This window comes from Myxine glutinosa, chromosome 7 (assembly GCF_964187855.1).
Source record: "Myxine glutinosa chromosome 7, kmMyxGlut1.1, whole genome shotgun sequence".
NCBI classification, from domain to species: Eukaryota; Metazoa; Chordata; class Myxini; order Myxiniformes; family Myxinidae; genus Myxine; species Myxine glutinosa.
Window position 1 is genome coordinate 4,094,832 of NC_136267.1, and position 16,243 is coordinate 4,111,074.

General features: G+C 42.8%; 1 protein-coding gene across 1 annotated transcript in view; it reads right to left on the reverse strand.

Moving 5' to 3' along the window:
• LOC137430936 (uncharacterized) overlaps window positions 1-16,243 on the reverse strand; it is a 194,215-nt gene that overhangs the window by 6,983 nt on the left and 170,989 nt on the right. The window contains exons 15-21 of the mRNA XM_078781254.1: window positions 11,710-11,854; window positions 11,535-11,617; window positions 10,810-10,917; window positions 9,558-9,703; window positions 1,435-1,648; window positions 1,115-1,284; window positions 219-296 (exon numbers count right to left, since the gene is read on the reverse strand). Coding sequence (XP_078637380.1) covers window positions 219-296; window positions 1,115-1,284; window positions 1,435-1,648; window positions 9,558-9,703; window positions 10,810-10,917; window positions 11,535-11,617; window positions 11,710-11,854 — 944 coding nt within the window. The remainder of the gene's footprint in view (window positions 1-218; window positions 297-1,114; window positions 1,285-1,434; window positions 1,649-9,557; window positions 9,704-10,809; window positions 10,918-11,534; window positions 11,618-11,709; window positions 11,855-16,243) is intronic.

Here is a 16,243-nt window from a genome sequence, read left to right on the forward strand (position 1 = left end):
TTCCAAAAATGTATAGTTTTGCTAATCTACCAAAATTTTGAACGAAAAAAACATAGTGAACCTGACTATTTGGGAAAATCTACATTATTGTTTCAGCAAAAAAACAGGAATCGTAATCCGTATCCATGCAGCTTTCTCTGCAGATGGCTCCTCAATCTCCGTTATGTCTCTCAACAGCAATCTCTACACAAGTACAACGTGCACCCCGACTCACGCACCGTCAGTGTCTTGAGAAGAACTCAGCGACTCCTCACTCTTTGCCGAGCGTAAGCTGCCACGTTCGCTCCTCCGACGCCCTAAGGCAATACAGAGGGAAGTACAAAAAAAAAGAAGAAAAAAAAAGGAAAATTGAAGGAAATGAGCGATATCCGAACGCACCTCCAGCAGCTTCCAAAACGTTGAACCAACCCTGGGAAAAGCAGCATTGTCATGCAAAAGGAAACCCGGTGACGGTGTTGGATTTTTAACATCCGCCGTTGAATGCATTCTGCCTTCAACTTGATCCGCTGTACAGCAGGAGGCCACACACGTGGTACGCATGACTTTGAGCTGTCTAGTACATGTTCGATTCCCAACCCAAATATAAACTGTCAGCTTGGCGAGTCGAAGGCAGGGCACTAAATCGGTGTACCGATCTCTACGATAGACGTTAGGCCATGTATCCCGTCTACAAGCATTAGCTGATGGATGTTAAAGATCCCAGGGCGGCTTTCACAGAGTCGGCAAAAACCTCGCTCAATGTGCGGGGCACTGCATCAGCGGCACATCTGCGGCTGAAGAATTAGGCATCCAGCATGGAGGATTAATTAATTGAACCATGTTCCAATATGCACTCAATAAAATAAACTTCATCCACTCCGCGACCACACTTCAAACAAGAAAGCTATGGATTATAATCCTGTCTTTGAAAAATAAAAATAAAAAGTTGGGCATAAAGATTCTGATGGCCTCTTGATTTTTAAAAAAACGTATTTTTTTAAACATTAAAAAAAAAACTTTTTTTTTTAACATTAAAAAAAACTAAACATTTAAAATAATCAAATATCTTCTCTATTAAAGCATCGGAGAAAGCACGAATGCACAGAAAGATGGCAGATGAGCACACGCAAACAACCTCGGAACGTAGTGGGGTCAGGACTGGTCGGACGCGCGTACGTGTCCCTGTGGTCACGCCGTCTCGTTCCGCCAGCAGTCCCACGGCCGAGCTGAAAAAGAGACTTCCAGCCCCCACTCTGTGGTCGCCGCGACTTGCCGGCGACAGAACCATGAGCCAAATGCTTCCGACTGCAATGGGAACACAAAATGAGAAAAATTAATCAAGTCACAAAATGGTCTTAACAATGAGAATGTGAGGACCAGTCAATGCAACAGTATCAAAAATTGAATATGACTAGAACTTCTTGAATTAAAAATAAATAATACAAGCCTTCTCACCTCTCAGGTAGCAACTCCGACAACGTGTTTGACGTCAGGCTGCCATCGTGCACAAGAGACCCCATTGCCTCAACGTTTGTGTCTGCATCTGCCTCGGCACTAGGGCTGGCCTGCGAGCGTCCGGGGTTCCTGGCCCGAGCCTCCTCGAGGCTCAGCAACTTTGCTGAGTTGGTGGAGATCATCAGGGACTTGGGACGAGGAAGGGCACTCCGACCTGCACAAACAATCACAACTATGATATCGGGACCATCATGACGATTATAATCTTTGTTCTAAACAATTAGAGGAGTATCCTTGCAGTGTAGTTACAACAACAAAAGGCACTCAAGTGTGTTCCAAGAACACCCCACGACCATTCAGACAAGTCAGAATTTTAAAATTTTATTTAAACATTAAACATAATTTTTAAACATTCCCAAAAAAACAAAAAAAACAACCAAGGAAGGAATGACAAGGAATGTCAAGAAAGGAATGCCAGCGCAACACTTTTATGGATTGCCATCACAACATATTTGCCTCAAAAAATAAAATAATGTACACAATCACACCAACCCACACTACAAATCTACAACTACCTCTAACATAGACATCTTCACACAATTACACCAACCCACACTACAAATCTACAACTCCCTCTAACATAGACAACTTCACACAATTACACGAACCCACACTACAAATCTACAACTACCTCTAACATAGACATCTTCACACAATTACACCAACCCACACTACAAATCTACAACCACCTCTAACATAGACATCTTCACACAATTACACGAACCCACACTACAAATCTACAACTACCTCTAACATAGACATCTTCACACAATTACACCAACCCACACTACAAATCTACAACTACCTCTAACATAGACATCTTCACACAATTACACCAACCCACACTACAAATCTACAACTCCCTCTAACATAGACATCTTCACACAATTACACGAACCCACACTACAAATCTACAACTACCTCTAACATAGACATCTTCACACAATTACACGAACCCACACTACAAATCTACAACTCCATCTAACATAGACATCTTCACACAATCACACCAACCCACACTACAAATCTACAACTACCTCTAACATAGACATCTTCACACAATTACACCAACCCACACTACAAATCTACAACTCCCTCTACCATAGACATCTTCACACAATTACACCAACCCACACTACAAATCTACAACTCCCTCTAACATAGACATCTTCACACAATTACACCAACCCACACTACAAATCTACAACTACCTCTAACATAGACATCTTCACACAATTACACCAACCCACACTACAAATCTACAACTCCCTCTAACATAGACATCTTCACACAATTACACCAACCCACACTACAAATCTACAACTACCTCTAACATAGACATCTTCACACAATTACACCAACCCACACTACAAATCTACAACTCCCTCTAACATAGACATCTTCACACAATTACACCAACCCACACTACAAATCTACAACCACCTCTAACATAGACATCTTCACACAATTACACGAACCCACACTACAAATCTACAACTACCTCTAACATAGACATCTTCACACAATTACACCAACCCACACTACAAATCTACAACTACCTCTAACATAGACATCTTCACACAATTACACCAACCCACACTACAAATCTACAACTCCCTCTAACATAGACATCTTCACACAATTACACGAACCCACACTACAAATCTACAACTACCTCTAACATAGACATCTTCACACAATTACACGAACCCACACTACAAATCTACAACTCCATCTAACATAGACATCTTCACACAATCACACCAACCCACACTACAAATCTACAACTACCTCTAACATAGACATCTTCACACAATTACACCAACCCACACTACAAATCTACAACTCCCTCTACCATAGACATCTTCACACAATTACACCAACCCACACTACAAATCTACAACTCCCTCTAACATAGACATCTTCACACAATTACACCAACCCACACTACAAATCTACAACTACCTCTAACATAGACATCTTCACACAATTACACCAACCCACACTACAAATCTACAACTCCCTCTAACATAGACATCTTCACACAATTACACCAACCCACACTACAAATCTACAACTACCTCTAACATAGACATCTTCACACAATTACACCAACCCACACTACAAATCTACAACTACCTCTAACATAGACATCTTCACACAATTACACCAACCCACACTACAAATCTACAACTCCCTCTAACATAGACATCTTCACACAATTACACCAACCCACACTACAAATCTACAACTCCCTCTAACATAGACAACTTCACACAATTACACGAACCCACACTACAAATCTACAACTACCTCTAACATAGACATCTTCACACAATTACACCAACCCACACTACAAATCTACAACTACCTCTAACATAGACATCTTCACACAATTACACCAACCCACACTACAAATCTACAACTCCCTCTAACATAGACATCTTCACACAATTACACCAACCCACACTACAAATCTACAACTACCTCTAACATAGACATCTTCACACAATTACACCAACCCACACTACAAATCTACAACTCCCTCTAACATAGACATCTTCACACAATTACACGAACCCACACTACAAATCTACAACTACCTCTAACATAGACATCTTCACACAATTACACCAACCCACACTACAAATCTACAACTCCCTCTAACATAGACAACTTCACACAATTACACGAACCCACACTACAAATCTACAACTACCTCTAACATAGACATCTTCACACAATTACACCAACCCACACTACAAATCTACAACTACCTCTAACATAGACATCTTCACACAATTACACCAACCCACACCACAAATCAACAACTACCTCTAACATAGACATCTTCATACAATTACACCAACCCACACCACAAATCAACAACTACCTCTAACATAGACATCTTTATACAATTACACCAACCCACACTACAAATCTACAACTCCCTCTAACATAGACATCTTCACACAATTACACGAACCCACACTACAAATCTACAACTACCTCTAACATAGACATCTTCACACAATTACACCAACCCACACTACAAATCTACAACTACCTCTAACATAGACATCTTCACACAATTACACCAACCCACACTACAAATCTACAACTACCTCTAACATAGACATCTTCACACAATTACACCAACCCACACTACAAATCTACAACTCCCTCTAACATAGACAACTTCACACAATTACACGAACCCACACTACAAATCTACAACTACCTCTAACATAGACATCTTCACACAATTACACGAACCCACACTACAAATCTACAACTACCTCTAACATAGACATCTTCACACAATTACACCAACCCACACTACAAATCTACAACTCCCTCTAACATAGACATCTTCACACAATTACACCAACCCACACTACAAATCTACAACTACCTCTAACATAGACATCTTCACACAATTACACCAACCCACACTACAAATCTACAACTCCCTCTAACATAGACATCTTCATACAATTACACAAACCCACACTACAAATCTACAACTCCCTCTAACATAGACATCTTCACACAATTACACCAACCCACACTACAAATCTACAACTACCTCTAACATAGACATCTTCACACAATTACACCAACCCACACTACAAATCTACAACTCCCTCTAACATAGACATCTTCATACAATTACACAAACCCACACTACAAATCTACAACTCCCTCTAACATAGACATCTTCACACAATTACACCAACCCACACTACAAATCTACAACTCCCTCTAACATAGACATCTTCACACAATTACACCAACCCACACTACAAATCTACAACTACCTCTAACATAGACATCTTCATACAATTACACCAACCCACACGACAAATCTACAACTACCTCTAACATAGACATCTTCACACAATTACACCAACCCACACTACAAATCTACAACTCCCTCTAACATAGACATCTTCACACAATTACACGAACCCACACTACAAATCTACAACTACCTCTAACATAGACATCTTCACACAATTACACGAACCCACACTACAAATCTACAACTACCTCTAACATAGACATCTTCACACAATTACACCAACCCACACTACAAATCTACAACTACCTCTAACATAGACATCTTCACACAATTACACCAACCCACACTACAAATCTACAACTCCCTCTAACATAGACATCTTCACACAATTACACCAACCCACACTACAAATCTACAACTACCTCTAACATAGACATCTTCACACAATTACACGAACCCACACTACAAATCTACAACTACCTCGAACATAGACATCTTCACACAATTACACCAACCCACACTACAAATCTACAACTACCTCGAACATAGACATCTTCACACAATTACACCAACCCACACTACAAATCTACAACTACCTCTAACATAGACATCTTCACACAATTACACCAACCCACACTACAAATCTACAACTACCTCTAACATAGACATCTTCACACAATTACACCAACCCACACTACAAATCTACAACTACCTCTAACATAGACATCTTCACACAATTACACCAACCCACACTACAAATCTACAACTACCTCGAACATAGACATCTTCACACAATTACACCAACCCACACTACAAATCTACAACTACCTCGAACATAGACATCTTCACACAATTACACCAACCCACACTACAAATCTACAACTACCTCTAACATAGACATCTTCACACAATTACACCAACCCACACTACAAATCTACAACTCCCTCTAACATAGACATCTTCACACAATTACACCAACCCACACTACAAATCTACAACTACCTCGAACATAGACATCTTCACACAATTACACCAACCCACACTACAAATCTACAACTACCTCGAACATAGACATCTTCACACAATTACACCAACCCACACTACAAATCTACAACTACCTCTAACATAGACATCTTCATACAATTGTTAGTAATGTCACAAACACAGTCACCTGTGACAAAAATAGGGACAATGCCCCTGGGCTCACCTGGTAGACCCAGGGAACCACTGGTAGGTTGGGATGACCTACGAAATATGCAACGGCTATGAAAGTAAATACCTCTATTGGGGGACAAAACTACTGATTAATTTAATGCCGTGAACAAAGTTCAGCACATCACGGGTATTGAAGTTTGTGGTCAAGTTTCATCGAACTCGTGTGTGAGGTTTCGGAGAAGAGAGCAACTACCTATTTTGAGGGGTAAAACCGCCCCGCAGACCCCCAGAACCGGGTCATTTTAATGCCGTGAACACACCTTGGTACATCACGTGGGATGAAGGTTGTAATGAAGTTTTATCGAAGTTGTTTGTGTAGTTTTGGACAAAGCTTATTCCAGTTCATTACAGTTTCTCAGTGCGCGTGTGTAAATGGCGTTCAACCGCTGGTGGTGTATAGTGGTTGGAGTTTTTATTTTGTTGTTGTAAGGGGGTTAATACCCAAGCGACGAAGTCTCTTCCTCCCGTTGGAATCATTGTAATCGTTTCAGCCATTATTGTGCTTGTCTGCCTGCCGAACGTGAGAGGTACAACTCGGTGGTTTGTCGATCTCCCGATTTGGTACGTTAGCGACGTATTCTGGGTCTTTATCGCTCTTGGTAGTCGTGAAAACGATCAAGAATCAAAGTTGTGGCTTTTAAAGGATTAGGATTTCACTCTGCGGGAGCTTTTAAGCAAATTATTCTGAACACATTTTATGGCGCAGCCATTCTTCCCCCACACCATCCCTCCATCTGGAGTACTACCATACTCCATGATAGTTCAGCTCTAGCAAACAAGGAAATTACTCTTCTTCTTTAACGCCCATCCATCAGCTCATCACCAACGATGGGGACGAGTAGTCTTTCCACCTCTCTCAGTCTTGAATCATGGGTTATCTCATCGTTAAACCTTTTTGTTTTCCATCTTTATTCCTCATGCCTATCCAATACAACCTAAATATTCATCCATTTCTCAATCCACGCACCATGGTTGCGTCGCCACATGTGCTGTCTTATCTCGTTCATTCCGGACATGCATCCAAACAATCACAGGAGTCTGTCCACAATCTTTTGGGACAGCGACATTTGGCCCGGCCGTTTCCTTATCACTTCATCTGTTGTTATCTGCAATCTTGAAACTCTCAATATTCCCCTCAGTCAACTAATCTCTGGAATCAATATTTTTAATCTGTCATTTGTCCTGAAACTCCAGCATTCCGACACCGACACGCACCAGTACCAGCACAATAATCATCTCCCAAGTTGATTTTTGTTTTGTCCTTAGCCTTCCAGATCTTGCAGCTGTCCAAACGCTCGTCCAATTTCTCTCTTTGTGTGATCTCCACAATTACCATTTTTTCTCAACCAATCCCTCCAAGGTAAACTGTTTTTCGCACTAGTTTTACTTCTTTGTCTCTAACTAGGAATCCTAATCTCTTCTTATTGTTTTCCAATTGCAATGATGTTGGACATCTGATGGCGTTGGACACCTTTTCAGTTATTCTCTGTAGATCCTCCTTGGTTGTTGTTGTTGTTGTTGTTGTTGTGAGGTCAATATCAGCTAATAATCTTACATTAATTACCATTCTCCCATATAATATAGCTTCTCCCATTACTACAGTCATTAACATAACTCATCTCATGTTGTTATTCCTCAATATCATCAGGGATGTTTTGTATTTGGCTGTGAAATGTGAAGAGTGATTAACATAGCTACTCCTATTACTACAGTCATTAACATAACTCCTCCCATTACTACATTCATTAACATAGCTCCTCCCATTACTAGTCATTAACCATAACCCCTCCCATTACTGCAGTCATTAACATAACTCCTCCCATTTCATCGCTCATGACTAATCATTAACATAACTCCTCCCATTTCATCGCTCATTACTAATCATTAACATAACTCCTCCCATTTCATCGCTCATTACTAATCATTAACATAGCTCCTCCCATTTCATCACTCATTACTAATCATTAACATAGCTCCTCCCATTACCAGTCATTAACGATAACCCCTCCCATTACTGCAGTCATTAACATAACTCCTCCCATTTCATCGCTCATTACTAATCATTAACATAACTCCTCCCATTTAATCGCTCATTACTAATCATTAACATAACTCCTCCCATTTCATCGCTCATTACTAATCATTAACATAGCTCCTCCCATTACTAGTCATTAACCATAACCCCTCCGATTACTGCAGGCATTAACATAACTCCTCCCATTTCATCGCTCATTACTAATCATTAACATAACTCCTCCCATTTAATCGCTCATTACTAATCATTAACATAACTCCTCCCATTTCATCGCTCATTACTAATCATTAACATAGCTCCTCCCATTTCATCGCTCATTACTAATCATTAACATAACTCCTCCCATTTCATCGCTCATTACTAATCATTAACATAACTCCTCCCATTTCATCGCTCATGACTAATCATTAACATAACTCCTCCCATTTCATCGCTCATTACTAATCATTAACATAACTCCTCCCATTTCAACGCTCATTACTAAGTAATCATTAACATAACTCAAATTTAATCTGTAAATAAGAGTCATGAGCACACCTCCTCCCATTTCATTTCTCAATACCAGTCAATAATAATAATTGTTAATTTCTTGGAGAACGAACACAATTGGGTTCGGTTGCTCATTTTCTTTATGTTCCTTTTCACTGCAGAAGAACTTTCGGACAATAAGGAAAACAACCGTCTGCGAGTGTAGAAGCCATGTTAAGATGGCTGATCTCAGCATACCATCGCTATCTGCATCAGTAAATTCCCAAAACAAAACTCAATCAGCAAACGGCCTCATTCTTTCCTTACAAAACACGAAACTCGTTCTTACAACGGCCCCTCCCTCACCTCTTCCTGCATACCCAGAGGCCGCTATCAATTAACTAATGATCATCTCTGAAACCATAACAAGGATGCAAGATGAAAAGAAAACGATAATGGTCAGATATAATGACTCCGTTTTTGAAATTGGGGTTCAGCTCGTCTTTAAACGATTCCCGAGGAACAAAATTGAAACCTGACCAGATGCTGGACGTGCCACCGAAGAGAAGGTGTTGCTGAAGAGCAGGTGACAATTCGACAGCAGAAATTCCACAACGACAGACTGCGTGCGCACCTCAGAGAATGCAGACGCACCGCTGAATGCAGACGATTCGATCGCCAGCGACCTGAAGGACAGGAACAAAAGGGAGGGAACAGGTTAACACAGTGAAAAAAGATGGTGAAGTTGGTGCCAAAGGCACGAGCACAATAACAAACAAGAAAGAGCAATCAGAGATTGCAGACCCTAACCAGGATGTGTTTTAAGTGGTTTTTAAGGCTTTTGTAGTAAAACAAATATGGCGGCCGAACCACATAACCGATGACGTCAGCTTTTCTTTTTCTCCACCAATTTATCCCTGGATGATGCTCAAAAAATTTCATCTTGATCGGATGAAGTTTTGTACTTATCGAATTATGACATCATAATGGAAGCACCTATGACATCATCATTAACATATGTTATTCCACATGGAGAGGTCTTTACAATGAGCCATGTCTCAATTTTTTTCTGTGCAGCGCCTTTGGAGATATAGAGGTGCAATTCTTTTCGGTTTTTGCAATATGGCGGCCGAACCACGTGACCGATGACGTCATAAATATTTTTTTTCTCCACCAATTTATCCCGAGATGACGCTCAATAAATTTCATCTTGATCGGATGAAGTTTTCTACTTGTCAAATTACGTCATAATGGAGGCACCTATGACATCAGCAACATTTTTTGGCTTTTCCAAGATGGCGCCAGTACGTGACCTATGACGTCATAATTATTATTACAAAAATTATACAGGCGGAGTTGCACCTATGGTGAAAATTTCCCATCAATCCGACCAACGATTGCAGAGAAAATCATATTTATTCTGTGCGGACAAACAGACAGACAGACAGACAGACAGACCAGCACACAGACTCAAATGCAATACCCTCTCCTCTGGCGAGGGTAACAAGAAGGAAAAACAGCAAATAACTATCGGTTACTGATCAAGTAAACAAATTCCAACCGAGTACAAAAGGCTACACAAGGAAACTAGAGGTAGCTTCATCCAACCTTGCGTTGCTCAAAGCAATGGAGGCATCACTACATTTTGAAGACAAGAGGCCGACAAACACAGGTACCGATTCCACCGTGGTATCAGACACGAACGTTACTATGTACAACGGCTTTTATTAGGTCTTCCTCTCAGTCATTCGTCCGCCAGCTCTGTCTATGCGTTCAGATAGCGCATCATCACCTCAGGAGGTTTGGGGCCCACACGATGGCCAGATTCTTGCTGTGCATGCTCGTGGTGCTCGAGTGGGAGGCCATGCTGGATAGATGTCGCAGCAAAAACTCAAGTGTGCTGGAAAGGAAATGAGACAATCGCAACAGATGGAGTGAGGAATCATTTGGTAATTCAAAGGCCCAGCCTCCACCATGCAATTCAATCACGTAAACTTTAAGTTTTGAATGAACTCGTGGAACAGAGAAATTGATGAAAGAAAAGTGACAAATTCGTGCGTGACACCATGTTGTGAATTTGAGAGACTTCAGAAGTGACGAGCCTCCAATTTGGAATGACATAACATCGACATGTGTGTTGTGATCGATATGTTTTAACACTAACAATCCTTGTATCCTCGCACTACTCCCACGCCTCCACCACCTCAACATTCCCATCCCAGCACCTGCACTTGCTGCCTAGAATAGCAAGTTTTAAAATATCAAGAAACACAATGAAAATCTCGACAAACAAATATGGCAGAAATATTATTCAAAAATATAACTGTCGTCTTGATGCAAGAACTTCGGAAGAAGTTTCAACAAAGTCGAAGGAAGGAAGCGGAGCGAGGTGGTGTATATTACAGTACGACAGTGGTTTCATGGTTCAGAAAATTTGCTTCATACCCCCTTCTGACCCCAGGTTGTTATTTATGGTGGTGATCGCCGGATGGGCCTATCAACGTAGAGCACACGTACCGATAATGAGGAGGTGGTAACTGCTGGATGACGTCATGGATCTTCATGAGCTTCTCCTCGTGTGAAGGAGCAGACACCGCTTCCTGTGGAGAGCGACACGTGCGAAGGCTCAAGAAACTACTCGACTGAAATGCCGGCTGCGTATAACACCGAGTAACAGAAACGAGTGCAATACCGAAAAGCGAGTGTACAGCTGGTAGGTGAGTAGAGGGTTTGGAAGCTCTCGGAAGTAGAGCTTGCACAAAGACCCCACGGAGTGAACGTCCTGAAGGAAAGGCTCGTGGGACAAGTCAGGTACTCGCTCGCTGTCAAACTCGTGCCTGTAAGGTATGGAGGCAGCGTCACAAAGAATGGAAAATTGTCAAACTCTACCTGTGTGCACCTGAAAAAGAACAAACAAATAAGATCATAAACTAGCAATTCATTAAAATTTTCATTCACCATTCAAATAATCCCACTACAAAACGGCCACGTGATGGCACCGGTGTCAGGTGTCATATAGGTGTATCTGGTGTCCACAGAACGGTGAAACTCAGACTTGTCTGAACATGGATTCCGACAACATGACCTACCTGCCTTTAAAAGCTGAAACTCTAAAAAGAATAATTCATTGTACCAAGTACCTTGTTCATCCTTATCCTTATCCTTCCAGGAAATACCCTAATAAATGCTGTACAAGAGATTTATAAATCCTTCACCAGTGAGAGATTATTTTGGATGCATAGTCAAGGCTCATGGAAGAGTTACTCCTTGTACAACAGGACGCAACAACAGGGGGGGGGGGGGGGGGGGGGACCAATAGCAGAGCTGAAGGCCAAGACAGGACGAGGCGGTCAAACAATGGGTGTGGGAAGGAATGGGGGGCAGGACATGATGCATGTGGTGGACAAGATGGATACAGAAGGGAACTCTCAGAGAGGGAAAACTGGAAATTTGGAAGGAAGAGGGATTTGTGTGGGAGTGTAGAGGGGGTGGGGGGTGTTAACGAGGGTAAAAAAACAAATCATTGTTTTGGATTGGGGATGATCTGGGATGGTGGTGAACATCCGTCTTGAGATCTGGACGGAAGAACGAGATGGAAGTTGGTTCCACGGGTGGGAAAAAGAGGACCAAATGAGTGGAAGTGAGCAGTGGTCCTGGATTTAGGTAGTTTCACCAGAAGGGGGTTGATGGTGGACCATGTGAGGCCTGAAGAAATCTGAGGGGTGAGGGGGGAGAGGTGGGAGAGAGATCATTGATGGAGATTAGGAATATGACTGAGAACACTGCCTTGGGGTACTCCAGCCTCGACAGGGAGAGGAGATGAAAGGATTCCGTTGTCTATGAGAGTAGAGGATCTCAGGAAGCCATGTGTGGAGTTGGTGATCTGAGATGAGGTTGTTCGAGAAAAGGAAGGATTTCATATCAACTGCAATGATGGATTCCATGACCTTTCTGGTGATTGGAAGTAAACTGATATGTCTGTAGTTAAGGGGATCTGTTTTTGCTCCTTTTTATTTAATGCTGTGATGTTGACCGATTTACAAGCAGATGGAAAATAATTTAGGACAAATGACAGGATGGAAACGACAGAGGAAGTGAAAGAGCAGCAGAGCAGGTTTTTAGGACACGTGAGCTGATGTCGTCCTGTCCAGTTGCAGAGTCGAGGGTTGAAATAACCTTCTCCACCTTCTCAGGCGTAAAAGACAGAGTCCAGGAGCAGTGAGGTACGCCAGGGAAGGGTGGGTATAGAGAGTGAGGGATTGGGGACACAAGATTTGGAAGCAAATACAGAATCAAGGTATTTGGGCTTCTCACGAGAGGAGTCGACTGTGGTGCCATTTAAAGTGAGGGAAGGTGAGCATACACCAGAGACAAACCGAAGGCACCGACAGGTTTTCGAGGAGAGAGACACGTTGGGAAGTTCATTCTTGAGGTTGGACGGATGATGTTGTCGGGCTCTCCTGAGAGAGGACACACACTTGTCGCAGACTTTCTGGAATTCACTGAGATTGCCATCGATCGGATTAGACTTCCAGGAAGAGAAAGCAAGTTGTTTCAGAGCAACCGCCTCATCACAGGATTAGTTGGCGGCCAAAAACGATATATAGCATGATATCTCAAAAAGTTATGGACGGATTATGACAAACCTTGATGGACGAGTTGGTTCAGAGACAAGAACAAGACAATTTGATTTTGGTTCAGATCCGAATCCAGATCCGGCCTATCAGTGGGATCCAAAACGTACACCGTTCGGCATGGCGGAGGTGTGCGCTCTACCGAGTGCTGCTCCAGTATTGAAACAGACTGCATCATTCCAAACATCATTGTGATATTGTAATAATTAATAACAATTACAATTATCATTTTGTTAATTATAAAAGTACATCACCCTGAACATCACTCTGACCACTTATGGTTCCAGCCCTCTCTCACCTCCCTGGCTTGAAGTGGACCGGGTCGGCAAAACAATTGCGCATTTCATGACGAAAGCATGAAACTTCTCAAATAATCTCTTCATACCGTAAGGAGTTTTTCCAGATATGGAGGGATCAAGTATTTCACTTCAGATATCCTTGAGAGGTCAATGACCTGACTTACGGAATACTATTTTTGTTGAACTCTACATCATGTACCTGTTTAAACTTGTGTGAAAAGCACGTGGTATCATAATAAAGGTGTTTGATGATTTTGATGTGTTAAGGCATGCCCTGGGTTATTTCCTACAGAATATATTTAATTTATCACTCGTATTCTTGGACGTGTATATGTTCATCCATAACCCTGGTAATTGTACTAATATGATATTATTTCATGGTACAGGCTAATAATACTCCTTCTGCATGAACAAGACATGTACTACTCAAAGTGCTTCTCATAGCAACCCTCTGTGGTGAAGACGATATCTGTAGAAACTGGAGGTACGCCTTCTGCTCTTACCCGCCTCACTATGTCGGAGTGCCATATTCACATAGATACCGAGTGCCATATTTGCGCGTACTCCACCAAAACTAACTGTGAGCTTTGTGTTCTTTGCGAAGCTGAAACAGGAGTAGCCCTGCAGTGTCGAGCGAAATCCACCAACACACCAGAGGGGAATGGCTATGTATCTCTGGCGAAGAACCTTCCGCAGTTTCAGGACCTCAGCCAGATGTGAATGGAACTGAAGCTGGACACACTAAATGATGGAAGTGGTGTGGAGGCAACCTTGAAGTCCAACAAACCAACAAGAAAATCAAACGGAACCGGCTGCCTCGGCCACAAGAACTGCTGCTCTATCTGTGTCTCAACTGCGGTCTTCAACAGCGTTAAATATGCGTGACGGAGGAAGCCCTCAAGCGCAGTGCGCCACAGCAAAGACGATGAAACTCCACTTCCACCATATGTGGCAAAGGTTGACACAGATGACTAGTCCTCATGACCAGTCGGTCACCCTTGTCAATTATTTGCTACATAGCTGTTCACGAGGTGGTTGCTGCAATGGATCCAATAAAGGCGTCTTCCCTCCCTCTTTCCCATGCCTTTACGGGATGCGACACAGTCTTTGCCTTTGCTGCACAGGGAAGAAAACTGCTCAGGAAACCTGGCTATATATGCCTTCAGACACTCATGCATATCATACGAAAAGCTCGCGCTCCTGCCGGCAGACATCAGTGAGCAGTTTATGGCACGAAAAGAACACTTTGTGGTCCTCATGTATGACCGAACCAGTGACGCAGCTGAAGTCAATGATGCAAGGAAGCAGCTCTTCACACACAAATCCAGAAACTTGGAAAACATATCTCCAAAAACACAAGCAAAACTCAAGCAACATGAGAGACAGGCCCGCTACCACGCCATCAGCTGGACCAGGCTTTGAATCCGATCCCAAAGCTGCAAGATCCGTCTGATTGGGGCTGGAGGAAAGAAGCAACAGAGTGGCAGCCACTGTGGAACACTCTCCCAGAAGCCTCCAAAGCTCCACTCCCCCAGAAGCCTCTAAAGCTCCACTCTCTCAGAAGCCTCGAAAGCTCCACTCTCCCAGAAGCCTCCAAAGCTCCACTCTCCAAGAAGCTTCCAAAGCTCCACTCTCCCAGAAGCCTCCAAAGCTCCACTCTCCCAGAAGCCTCCAAAGCTCCACTCTCCCAGAAGCCTCCAAAGCTCCACTCTCCAAGAAGCCTCCAAAGCTCCACTCTCCAAGAAGCCTCCAAAGCTCCACTCTCCCAGAAGCCTCCAAAGCTCCACTCTCCCAGAAGCCTACAAAGCTCCACTCTCCCAGAAGCCTCCAAAGCTCCACTCTCCCAGAAACCTCCAAAGCTCCACTCTCCCAGAAACCTCCAAAGCTCCACTCTCCCAGAAGACTCCAAAGCTCCACTCTCCCAGAAGCCTCCAAAGCTACACTCTCCCAGAAGCCTCCAAAGCTCCACTCTCCCAGAAGCCTTCAAAGCTCCACTCTACCAGAAGCCTCCAAAGCTCCACTCTCCCAGAAGCCTCAAAAGCTCCAATCTCCCAGAAACCTTCAAAGCTCCACTCTACCAGAAGCCTCCAAAGCTCCACTCTCGCAGAAGCCTCAAAAGCTCCACTCTCCCAGAAGCCTCAAAAGCTCCAATCTCCCAGAAGCCTCCAAAGCACCACTCTCCCAGAAGCCTCCAAAGCTCCACTCTCCCAGAAGCCTCCAAAGCTCCACTCTCCCAGAAGCCTCCAAAGCTCCACTCTCCCAGAAGCCTCCGAAAGCCTCCAAATGCCGGGTA